Source organism: Artemia sp. Qi Xiang Cuo, chromosome 6 (assembly GCF_049724085.1).
Source record: "Artemia sp. Qi Xiang Cuo chromosome 6, ASM4972408v1, whole genome shotgun sequence".
In the NCBI taxonomy this organism is placed as follows: Eukaryota; Metazoa; Arthropoda; class Branchiopoda; order Anostraca; family Artemiidae; genus Artemia; species Artemia sp. Qi Xiang Cuo.
This window is the reverse complement of record NC_142799.1, coordinates 63,803,264-63,816,624: the sequence shown is the minus strand read 5'-3', so window position 1 is coordinate 63,816,624 and position 13,361 is coordinate 63,803,264. Positions and strand designations below refer to the sequence as shown.

The 13,361-nt window shown below is 34.5% G+C and overlaps 1 protein-coding gene across 1 annotated transcript in view; it reads left to right on the top strand.

Annotated features, from left to right (window-relative positions):
• Positions 1-205: 205 nt before the first annotated feature.
• LOC148951504 (uncharacterized) overlaps positions 206-13,361 on the top strand; it is a 66,217-nt gene continuing 53,061 nt past the window's right edge. The window contains exons 1-3 of the mRNA XM_089091132.1: positions 206-321; positions 9,468-9,548; positions 12,350-12,475. Of these exons, the coding sequence (XP_088947258.1) occupies positions 206-321; positions 9,468-9,548; positions 12,350-12,475 (323 nt within the window). The remainder of the gene's footprint in view (positions 322-9,467; positions 9,549-12,349; positions 12,476-13,361) is intronic.

Below are 13,361 nucleotides of genomic sequence, written 5' to 3'. Positions count from 1 at the left end.
TGAACTTTACTTTTTGCCTGTGAACGTTTACTGACAAACGTGTCAATAAACGTTTTCAAGCAGGGTTCCGATCAAATTGCAGGGCTATGTGTATCTTCGTGACCCTGAAACCATCAGTCACCATCCACCGCAATAGCACTTGGTGAAAAACAATATTCCGTTTCGGGTCCAAATCAGCAATTAGTTTCTGCTTGGAGGGGGTACAATGCATGCCCTTATCCTCGACCAAAGACCGATTGTACGAACTCAAAGAGACCCTGGTCACCGGTTTATTTACACAAGTAAAAACAAAATCTTTAACTGTGTCGCGGAGTTCAATTGGTATGTGACCGTCAATTTCGAAAAACCATCCTAGGGGACCATTTTCCTCGACAGCGTGAATGTTGGGAAAACCTAAGACACAATGATTTTTCAATCCATTTGTAATTGCCACATGGTAAACTATAGTGAAACATTGCCGAGGGATAGAGTGAGTTCATGTCCAGAAAAACAGCATTGGAATTTACACCGTCAAAATAGTTCTGCCCACTTCGATCAGCTGTTAAGACGCGTTTCACGTGAAAAACTTATCCCCCCTCATAGATCTTTCTAAAAATAAGTGTTGATCCACATCGGTGATTAGACCTATTTCCTCCCTACTGATTTTTAGAATTAAGTCCATCACGAGGTTTGGTGTTGAAAAATAATAGGCAATGTCTAGCCCGAATTCTGAATAAATTTGGTGTGTGTTCTTGCTGACAACATCTAAAAGAGTTAACATATTGCCAAGTACATTCTAAAATAATCCCAACCATTTTTAGAGCCCCCCTTAGCCCATACCCTCTTGGCAAATTCGTAGTCATCGGCAGTACATTCACTATCGGTAAGTGAATTATAGAGTGCTTCAATGGAAGGGAGTTTCTCCTCGCTTAACCTTGCGCCAGAGTTGTAATAATCATATGCATATATGCCTTTACAAGTCAGTAAGTCATTTATTTTCATGTCTGGAAAGCGCTGTTTAAGCAGAGGGAAACTATCAAAATTGTCACTTTTCAGCACTTGAATTAGCTGGCTGAGAGCCTTTGGGGGAAAAAGTATAAGAATCTAAAAAACGGATTTTATTCAAGCCCGTATGCCTATTATCTAGTGTTTTCCATTTGAACTCTAAAAGCAACAACTTCTCAGCAGATTTGGGTATAAAATTGTAGGTAAATGAGTTATTTACCCATGGGCTATCTGCAACCCCCTCCCTGCATACGTGCCAAATCCAGGAACATAAATTTCAGATCGTAATTTGATTTGTGAATGAAAACTGGTATAAAATACTGCTGGCTCACATTCACATTGCACAATTCATGTGCTACACCACGAAAATTACTACCCGCTGATGATATTTTCTGCCATAAATGATCGTGGTCGGGGACTTTCCCTTCCCCCTTAGTCTATTTACCCTAGTCTCTTTACCCTTAGTCTCCACTTCAAATACCCCCTTACATACCCAACATATTTTATTATTTTTAATGGCCAGGCGATCCTCTGCTGATAGTATCATTGGGTAGTGTGTGTGCCTCAAGTGGGAGATAGCCCCATACGCTGTGACAATTAATTTAGTCATTGCTTTGATCATGCAATCTTCCTCGTCCATTCTCTCAACTATTTTTAAGAGACGCATAGTGTTACTGCTGTCTCTTTGGGTATGGGCATAGGAAACTGCAATAACTTAAAGATCTTTGATAAGATTTTGAAATTGTGGGTCGTCCACATCTGTGAGCTTGGCCTCACAATCCAAACTTATTTTTTCACTTTGCATAAGTGTATTCTGAAAATTTCGAAATCTTGAAATTGTCCGGAAACCATAAACTGTTTCCACCGATAGAAAGACGTGTCTTTTGCAATGTTCTATGTGATTTTGTAGATTTAAATTGCTACAAAATTAGGACAGACACATTGTAACGCAATAGCAACGTACCCCTAGTTTCTTACCCCCTCCCAGAGCTCTACTAATATCTGTTATTGGATTGAAATTGCGAATTAAATTAGGTTCAATAGGTGGTGTGTACAACAGCCAAACCCAGTGTTTCACAGATTCAATAGATAGGGCCCTTACTGAAAATATTACTCCCTTTTTATAGGAACGCACACCCTCTTCAAATTCCGTTTCAAATTCTGTAACACCAATTTGTAAATGCGCGTTTGCCCGCTCAAATATATCTATACCTTTGAGTGTTACAGGAAATTTATGGGTTATACAAGTGAAATCTACTCTGGGGAAATCAGACCCCTCCTTCCTATGTTGGGCCTACAGATCCAAATTTTTCTTTGTAGCTTTATCTTGTAGAGGTCGGAAAGCCGATATGAGAAATGCGTACAAGAAACACTTTTGGCCTGTTTCGAAACAGACTCGTTGGAAATCCTGAAAACCTTCTAAATAAGGATTATATTTTAAAACTATACCCTCCTCCCGTTCAAAATAAATTTTTTTTAAATTTACATATATTTACACTTAAATTTTCAGCAAATAAAACCACTGAACCACTACCATTCTCATTATAATTGTCCAGATGCGTGACAGCATTCTCTACCCATTGCATGAAGACGTTCACATACTTCTCCAAATTAGGGTACATCACCATCATTTCAGTGTGTGCATAATGGTCATATACCTCACCATGATTTTATTTAAATAAAATATTTTTAAAACAATTTAGGCCTTAATGCTGTCCCGTCCCCCCACAGTTGAATTCGGTGTTCTAGAAGTGCTCGAATTTTCTCCGCATATGCATGGATGATATTTATAGGGTCGCTTATTATATTCCTAGCCATCAGTGTATCAAAGAGATCGCCAAAGGTCGCAGTGAAAATGTCTTTCGTATTCAGAATTGAATTTGTTTGCTGAAATTTCGGTAGCGGTGAGAATTGTATATCATAACTACCTAAACCCCCTCCCCCGCTTTGTTCAACAATAGGGTTGGTGTGTGGAGTGAAATCTCCCAGTTCGCTTATCATTGCCTCTAATGAGTTGGGACTATGCGACTCCATCCAAGTGAATTCGTTTTTTATTTAATTAAATTCGATTGAACCGGGGCTATATTCATTAGATCTGAAGGGGAAGGGTTCTCATTTAACTCACGACTAAAATTGTCTATAATTCGTATGGCGTTTGGGCTCAGCCAAGGTAGATCGCTCTCTAGAAATCTTGTTCTTAGTTAACTTAATACATTGTTCAACTGTACTAGTGTCTATATCTAAAGAATTGTTATCAACACTGAAATATTCTCCTAATAAATTATCTGCCCATTCCGTGTCCTTAATAATGTCAGCAGGTATACTATATAAATTATTACTACCAGCGTAACACCCCCGTAAAAATTTACCGTACCGTTGTTCACTTATATGTAGCGATGTTTCAACGACGTCACGAAATTGTATTGGTGCTTCAATTAAAACTGTCTCGTCAATCCGATCATATAATTAATGACTTGTTTCTTCAGGTGGGGGTGAGGGTAGTGATGAATCCGTTCTAACCTATAAAGAAAATAGACACTTATTTTCAACGTGTATAAATCACCTTTTTTTTAAAAAAAGTCGAAATCGTATTAATAGCAAACTATATTTTCAAATCATTTAAAACATAAGCTTTAAAATAAATAAAAAACAAAAACAAAAACACACTTATTGTAGCAGAAGCAGTAGCAATAACACTATATGTGTGCCTATAGGGACATTTGGTTAATTCATTGTTCCCTACCCTAACCACTCTATATATCCTGAAAGTTTCAATTTAATAGCCACCCCATATGTATTAGTGAAATATCATATTTAAAATCGAAACGGGACATAGTAGGTTTTGATTTTGTTCAATATTCCCTGAAAATTTCATATTAATACTCTTTATCTGTTTTGGAAAAATCCAGGGTCTTACTTGTTCTAAAAGGGATAGTGTAACTCCTCCAGATCTTATACGGAAAAAAGCTCATGTTTAAAGGTTATAAACCAACCTATTTTTAAAGAAGCCGAAAATATGATTTTTAGCGACTCTACTTTCTAATTATCGAAAATATAAGCATTAAAATAAATAAAAAACAAAAACAAAACTACACTCTTTTTTTAGTAGTAGTAGTAACAGAAGCAGTAGAAATAACACTATTTGTGTGCATATAGTGACATTTGGTTAATTCACTGTTCCCCACCCTAACCACTATATATCCTGAAAGTTTCAATTTAATAGCCACCCCATATGCATGAGTGATATATCGTATTTACAATCTACACATAGTAGGTTCTGATCTTGTTCAACATCCCCTGAAAATTTCATATTAATACTCTTTATCTGTTTTGGAAAAATCCGGGGTCTTACTTGGTTTGAAAGGAATAGTCTAACCCCTTCAGACCATCTCTTAAAAATAGCTCATTTTCAATATGTAAAAACCACCCTATTTTTGACCCCACCCTGAAATTAACATCCCTGGGCCAATGACATCCTTATGCCTCTATTCTTACCACATGGTAATGAAGAGTACTACATGTAAAACAAATTGACAATAAGGACTCAGTACGATTGAAATTAAGACGAGTGCGTCCTCGGGTTTTGACGTAGGTCAAGCCTTTTAGGTCGTTCTGTTTGTTTTGTATTTTACGAATAGCCAAGAATCACATCCGTTAATGCAAGTCGGTTATTTCCATGATTTTTTACTCTTGGAATGTGCGATAAGGGGAACCATTAATGCTGATACATGGATATCACATTTCTTATCGAGTGCCCAAAATCCAGGTGAGCCGTAATTGAAAGTTGACAACAAATATTGCGTAAATTAGAACATGTATTATTCTGGAATTATTTCGAAGCCTTTATAACGCAACTTGACGTCCACACTTGAAAGTAGAATTGAAAAAGATACAATCCTTGTCCTTCAAATTGACTATTCCCATTGGGAGAAAAATCATTAGTGAAAATATCAATAAAATTTTAAACTCACTTTATTTTTTTCCTCGCAATGCTATCATATTCAATGGCAATTTACTTTCTTCTTGTATATATACAATCGCAAGTCCAATTTATTTAATTACTGAGGGACTTGCTTGGTTCTCATCCTCAATTCGAACCTCTTTGATGGCGGGAGGGACATATTTTTTAAAATTATCCTTAACAAGAAATTAAATTATAGTTTCTTTCATGTAGAGAAAGAAGCATACAAAGTGTAGAGGGGTGGGATGTACCTAGGTTTGGTTATATATTAACTATATACTATGCTATACCCTCACCCCCAAATGTGCAAATATACAGCCCAAACTTGTTTCTTAACTATTATATTTTCATACTATTTTATTTTATTTCACTAGCATTAATCAAACTTTACTTCTTTCGTGTGTGTTATATAATGCATAAGTACCATGTTTTCTGAGACAAAAAAAGAAGCCATAATATAGAATAAAATCCTGTAGATATTATAAAAATTATGTATAACTTTCAAAATGTTATATCCTCTAGAAACAAGGGGTATTTAGATATAATGCTTTGATAACACAGTTCCAGCATATAGGCTCAAAATTAGATAGAAAAAGCTCATTAACACAGACACAGCATATAGGCCTGAAATTTATACCAAACAACATTTTCAAAAGCCAGCCTAGTAGAAATAAATTAATGTCTTCAGAGAAAAATGCTAGCTGGGTTACAATTAATATTTGCTTCATGCAACCCCATCCCCCTAATGTGCAAATATATACCCTGAATTGATATATATAGGGGTGGGGGCTAAAATTCATTTCTGACAAAAAAAATGATTATTATATTCGGAAAGAATATAAAAAAAGGCATCGAGTGGTATATCCACTTAAGTCAATAATATGTTTTGGTAAAAATTTACCATACAAATATCTCAATTAATTATTTATAAACAGAACTTACGTTATAAATTTGCCTTGCAATAACATCACTATCATCCATTCTATCTGATTTGTGTTCCTGAATGCTTTCAAACGAACTGTTATCTCAGGTTCGAAGCACATACATTATAAACAAAGTCTCAAGGTGGAATTGTGACATCATAATAGAGTACTTTGATTATGGCAATGAGATTACGTAAAATTTAAGGCTGAAATTCCTGGGAATCTGATGATGTCACTCCCGTTAGTATTTCTAGCTCTGGGGTTGGTTTAGAAAGAGGATGTGGTCTTGTACCGGTCGGATTCAAAGGGCTTTTGGCTGCGATCTCACTCCCGGTCGGAGTGGGACCCCTTCTTCTACTAAATAACAAGGCGTTGAGGAGGCGACAGCCCCATTTATATACGGAATATTTTCTGTTCGATATAACTTTTAATGTCGTTGCTTACCTACAGTCAAAAAACTTGCTTTTTTATTTAATTGAACGCGACTTTAATAAATACTGAATTTAATCTACTGTTGACTTTGTATTTACTTCATATTTTTGTTCCTCTCTGTCTGAGCAATAAAAAAAATCTGCATTTTTCAGTTTTATAAACAAGTAAAGCACAAGGATTTGTCTAACAAAATTCATAGAATTCTTATTATAGGTAAGATCTGAATTCTGCTATATTTTGAACCCAGATTCAAGAAAGCCTAGAATCGCTTTTGAGTAAGTATTTTTAATAGCCTATTACTTCTGAGTAAGTATTTCATATCCCTTTCTATCCTTGCTTGATGACCTTTGGAGATTTTAAGCAAAGATGCAAGAAGTCAAAGAGTGGCCTTTTAGTTATAGTATATACCTTCTTGAATTATTTATTTTTCAACTTATCAATTCTTTTATTTTTCTTTCTGGGTATACGAACAAGAGAAACGCTTAGAAAGGCAACTTTCGTGTTGAATTATAAATCATTAGTTATTTCAGTCAAAACAATAGACAGAATTACTTAGGTGGGAGGAGGGAAAATTATGTGAAAGGTCACTAACTGATAAATTCATATTCAAAACTATATACTATTATATGACTTCCTTTTTTTTTGGGGGGGGTAGGGGGTAGGGGGGTCTTGGAACCTCCATGTATAGCCATACTAATTATAAAGGACTAAGGACAGCCATACTGGCTATGTAGTCTACGGCCATACTGGCTATGCATAAAGTTTGATAAGAAAAACAATTTATTTTTTCTTTCATTTTCTTTTGAACGCTTTTTGACTTTCACATCATTTGTATTTGTTTATTTTTTTAACGAACTAATTTTTATTTTCAAAGTAAATGGTTTACGATAATCTTTTAGGAGTTTAATTAGAATCTAAATACAAACAAACAAAGAATTGGCTTTAAATAGCGATGCAGGGGGCATTCATATGAACTTATTTTACAATAACTTAATACAGAGTAAATAAAAGTGAATCATATTCAACTGAAATCCTTTAGTCCGTATTAATAAAAATCAGGTCAGTATACAAGCTCGGTCAATCACTTAAGGCAAAATTCTGACACAATCTAATTTTTGATTAGGTTTTCATTTATTCTGTTCTTTTAATTTAAGAACAAAAAAATACCATATTTTCAATGACACTAAGGATTGTTCATCTGTTTGTATTCTGTCACAAGCAACATTCGTATCGAACTAGGAGTCTTATAATGTCGGAAGAGGTGTCATTTGAATGGAAATGTTCGGTTCTAGTGCTTTTTGGTAAGAACTGGAAGAGATCGGACGTTAGCTATATCCTCTCTCAGCTTATGCAATTTATATCCCCTTGTGACCAGACATTGTGCTTTTAAAACTTCAGTGTAACTATTTTAGTCAAAAAGTTCTAAACACAAAAATATGCATCTCCTAGGATAGCGTGACTCATACACACTCCCTGGGATAATTTAATGCATAAATCTTCCAGGAAATATGAACTTCGTATTAACTGTGGGACTTAAGGTTTTACATGTGCTTTAGATAAGAATATTTTATATTTTTGTTTTTTTAATCTTTTATGTTTCAGGAAATGGTAACCACACATTAGCACTCAGATTGAACAATAATAGCTAATGTAATTAAGAGTGTACGTGTCCATACCTCTTAGCTGCGTAATAACTTGGTCTTACTATTTTCGACCATTGCGCTTGTGCACTATGAATATTTTTGAAACTGTAACAAACATCCAAAGATTGAAACAACCAGTCCTTTTTTCAGAAATGTTGAAATTCAGAAATTCTGAGGGGGTAAATAAACATGCCTTTTCCTACTTTTCCTTTCAAGTTCCTTGTAGTTTAAACGGGGTTTCGGGTCTTAGACAGAATTAAATCTCGGCTTTTCATAGAAGCACACTACAGGTTTTACTATAAGTTTAGCTTATTTTATCAAAAGATCTATTTTGCAAGATTTCACTTTTATAAAACAAAGATTAAAAAAGGTCATCGACTATTGGCACCCTTTGGAGGAGAAAGAGTGTGGGCTGGTACTTAAAAGTACATTCCCGAGAGGAAAGTTGGCGTGATTCAATTATTTCTCCCAAAAATATTCCTATTCAGTACAATCTTCTTTTTGAGAATTTAAAGTAATCCGAGCTTTCATTCCATCTTAACCTAACGCCAATTAAACCTGTAAAGCAACTGAAGAGAAAAGCAAGAAAAGGTGTGTATATTAACTTATTTGGGTACTTTGTAAGTTATTGTCGCTGAGTCACAGCGATAGGTGATTTCTCTTAGGTAGAGGCTAGCAGGCAAGTCCAGTCTTATGGGTTTTGCTCTACTTACAGCATTGAATAGACTAAATACTTTTTTGATTATTTTAGATAATTTTCGCCATTTCGAATCTTGATAAAAAGAAGGTAGTCAAAATGTCTTTCAGCAAGCCCAATTTACAAGGTTTGGAAGTTTTGTAAATATAAGCTATTTCTTAAATTTAAGAAAAAATTCTTGATATGACTTAAAATTCTATTGAATTAACAGGTATTGCTTTTTCAAAAAATAAAGCCAATGAAAAAAGATATTGAAAACTCAAAATCAAAATAAAATGTTTTGTCAGAATTAGATGGTCTATGTGTAGGTCTGTTATGGATGTAATCTTTTAAGCTCTAGAGATAAGAAAAGGGTAGAAATAGTAGCTAGAAAAAACTCTCCAGGGTATATTTAAGGAATTGGCACCCATAAGCTGAATTTTAATGGGGAGCTCTAATTGGTACTTCCAATGCTGTATGATAGAAATCTCAAAACAAAAATGTAAAATATAGGGCAGCATCATTCAGCCATGGAAGGGGGCTGGAGTCCCCTTCTGCCCCACACATGGGCACCCATAGTTTTAGGCCCTGGACTCATTCCAGAAAGCTTAATTCACCTAACTAAAGCCAGTTTCGCTCATTAATATTTTTATTGTTTTGAAAAGTTTTTATTGTTCTTAAAAGTAGAGTTGTAACAAAGAATCAAAATTTAGCGTAAAGAGCGAGATGTTGAGGTGGGGCCAACCCCTTTAATAAATGGAATAGTTTCTGTTCGTTTCAAGTTGTAATGTCACTCCTTGCTTTCAGTTTAAAGAAAACTTGTTTTTTTTATTTAATTCTACTTGTAGGTGCGATTCAAACGAATACTGTTGTGGAATTGGATGCTGCGTTCGAAAATCCAAAGCTTTTTATCAGATTTGGTATTTTTGGTAAGCGGCAATGAGCAAACTTAGTTCTAAATAAGACAAGATCTGATATAAATTAAGATTTTATTCTTAGTTTCTATATTGACAATAGTTTAGTATTGCTTAATCTTGAAAAAATACTTCGAGTAATAACATTGCAAAATAACTGTGCATTTGCATGCGAGGGCTTGAAAATTCTGCCTTAGGAATTAGAAAGTAAAAAATTTGTAATGATCGAACTAATTTTCTTAGATGTGTCCCTAATTTTTCAAAAGTTTTGTAACAGTATCTCGTTATTAGTGTGGTAAGGTACGGGTGTCGCCACTTATTGGTGCAAAAATGTTGCTACACCACTTACTGGAGGGCAAAGCCACTGGTGGCCCCAATTATTATAATGGGATGCCCGCGCTTACCACAACAGTTCTGTAAATATAGAGTTTTTAATACCCAATTTACAATATACCCTGCCTTAGGGTATGATAACTTGATCGAACGGTCAATTGGGCAAAATTTTAATCCAAGGGTGTATCCAACCCGTGTCACCACTAAAATATCTCTAGCTATCTCCTCTGAAGATAAACGAACCCCCCTGTTGATATAATAAATGACGGTATCTCGAAAATCTTTTCCTATCCTGTCTGGGTTCCTGGAAAAATAGTCTACACAGCTGTAGAAAATAGCTTACTTGTAATCTTCCAAAAAATCACACATATATTGACTCAGAAAAGAACTGATTCCCCCAAACGGGGTCTCAAAGTAGACTAACTAAATAATATTGGTTCTGTACACAAACTTTGCATAGGGGTGGGCCTTCGCTTGGCCCTGGCCAATCCTCTAAATCATCATCCAAAATCCATTCTACTTTTGCGTAATTTTGTCTTTCAATGGCCCAGATCTGGAAGACCAAAATAGAATATAACTTCAAAGCTTACCTTTTGCGAAAGAATCTAGCTTAGTAACCAGAGTTCAATTTACGATTAAAATTATCTTGTAGGTAAATATAATTACAAAATAGGAAAATACGTCATTTATCTGAAAAGAAAAGAAACAAGGAGTGGAACCCCAACGCTAGTCTAATGGCTTTTGATTGATAAATTTATTTCAATGAATATTATGTATTAGGAATCAGCAAAATCGAAAAACAAAATTGTTTCCAATTACACATTGCTATCAAAACTAATTTTTTTTTAGTTTTGATTATGGTTTTGCTTCAAAATTATCCATGAAAACGTTTGTCAGCAGAGGCCTAAGAGGAGCTTCCATTGGTCTTGTATTTCCAAAATAAAAATTTCTTTTTATTCATTGGGATCAAATCGGCTCAGGAACTTTCATATTAAGTATCATACCGTTCGAAAAAATTCAAGTTCTAACCTTTTCAGACCCTTGGGGACCCGTTGGGGCTTGATGTTTGCTCTCCTTTCTTATTCAAATTATTTTATGCATTCAAATCCATTTGTCCCAAGACTTAAAGATTTAAGGTTGAAGCCCACTGGAGAGAAACCTTTTTAGTTCTCTTTTAGATCGATTTTTGGTGACCCGTGCCCAGAAAATGAAATTTGGTTTCAATAAGGGTTGTTTTGATCTGGTGATGCACAGACATAACTGTTAAGCTGTTCAGATTTTTTTTCTTTTTTTTGCGTCAAAGACAACATTTTTTAGAAAAATCTTTTCATGCTTGATATCTAGGTGATCTAATATTTTATTTTTTCAATTCTTTTATTGCAGTGGGTCGAAGGATTTACAGGTAAAAATTTCAAGCTATAAAAGAGTTTTAAGCAAAAATGCATTTTCTGAGGCTTCAACCCTCCCTCCCCCACAAAAAACAGACAAATTCACAGACCCTACTCTCCAATATCTGACGCGCAAATATACACCACTTAACTTATTTTGGGCTAAAAGACTCGGTTAAATGAAATTTAAAATTAAACTCATACCGTTTGCTTTGGCTAGACATCACGTATTTTTACGCTTGGAAGCTGGAAAGCTAACAACTAAAAAAATTGATATTCAATAATTCTAAATAGACGGACCACATACATATTTTCCTTTGATAGTATTTTGGTCCTCTTCGAGCCAAAATGGTTGTTTTACTCTACTAAATGATAGAATTTTCGTAATGGCATTTTACCTTTTGAGCTTAAAAAATAGCACTGGAAATTTGATCCCCGTTCAAGGCAGCCCTCTCCCAATGTTCTGGGAGCGGTGGTTCGATTAAATCCCTCGAAAAAAGCATAAATAAAAATAAAGATGCACTCATGACCACCCTTCTCGAAATAAATGAAATTCCCTATTTTTTTGAGACTGCTTAAAACCTATGATATCCTTAATTTTGTTTTGTAAGCAGGCACCAAAAACTAGAAATTTTCAAGCTTGAATGAATGCTGTCTTTTTTGCAATTTGATGTCAATTTAGTAAACCAGTAACGAAAAAAGTTACAAGGGGTCTGCCCTTTATACTTGAAAATCCGCGTAGAAAAATCAGATAGACCAATTGCAGGCATTAAATTAAAAAACTATATGATAACCTTAACAAGTCATGATTAAAATGAAATGATCTATTTGCGTCATTATTCTAAAGCCTAGGCAACTATATAACCTATCTATAAAATAATCATAAGTCTATTTTAAAAATATTGTCATTCAATATGTTCTAATCCCTTAAAATTATTTACTTGAAAATCAGATCTGTCTTGACAATGAAATAAAATGTAAATGAAACGAATTATAAGAATGAAATTATAATGTAATTTCAGTGAAATTAGTGTACTTGGTTAAAACAAACTGTTTCTATAATTTTTAAACGTTACTCTTCCCGATTCTCCTTAGGATTTTTATAATCACCCTGATTGGAATTTGCATAGCCTTTGGCTACTGGTGTCAAGACAAGGAGCAAACCCATGGAAGAAGCTCACGGCATTATCCACAGTCCCAAAGAGGACAAACACTTGCAAGGTAATATTTTTCTATGCTAAACAACTTGACACACTGGGGACAACAAAATAAAAGCTCATTTCTTGTTGGAATTATTAGCTAGAGAGTTACATGAGAGAAATGTTTATATTTAAGATTTTGGGTGATCTGCAAGCAGCAGAAGGTCTGAGAATGCAATCTGATGTAATCAATCATGCTGATTACCAAAATCAACGTTACATAGTCGACAAATGAGTTCTGCATCCCCATTTCTTCCAATTTCCTAAAATCCGATCTCAACTGACAAAAATTCCCTTAAAATTAATAATATATTCCAAACGCCTCCTAAACTGTTCAATTATTAGTCAACATCAAGAAAATTATTAAAGTATTATATTTTTTTCAAAGTTGCCTTATCTCTTACAGTTCAATTGTAATCTTTAAAAATCGATTGAAAATATACCACTAATTTATAATGTTTAGCGGAAAATTTCGATCCATATTGAAAATTTGCCTTTATAAGGTGTAATTTTAATTAATTGACTAGGTAGGAAATTGATTTATCTACAGAATGATTGATCCAGAAACTATATAAGCCTTTTAATTTTTGAACTATTAGTGAAGACGCAGAGTGATCCAATTTACTGCTCGGATAACCATAGGCAGTTATCCAGCACGAATACGCTTATCTATATGGATCTTTCTGACTTATAGTCAGGGACCCAGCCAACGAAATTCTAACATCACAGGCTTCAACGAGCTAAAAAATGTTTGATGAATTTATCAGGGGCAGAATTGGTTGCCGAAAACGAATATAGGCGGGTGAAAGAAAATTTTGTGTTCCAAAGGAGATATCACTTAATTTACATAATCGATGACGTCATCAGTTAGATTTTCTTGTTTTTCGACTTAGATGAGAGGTTTGAAC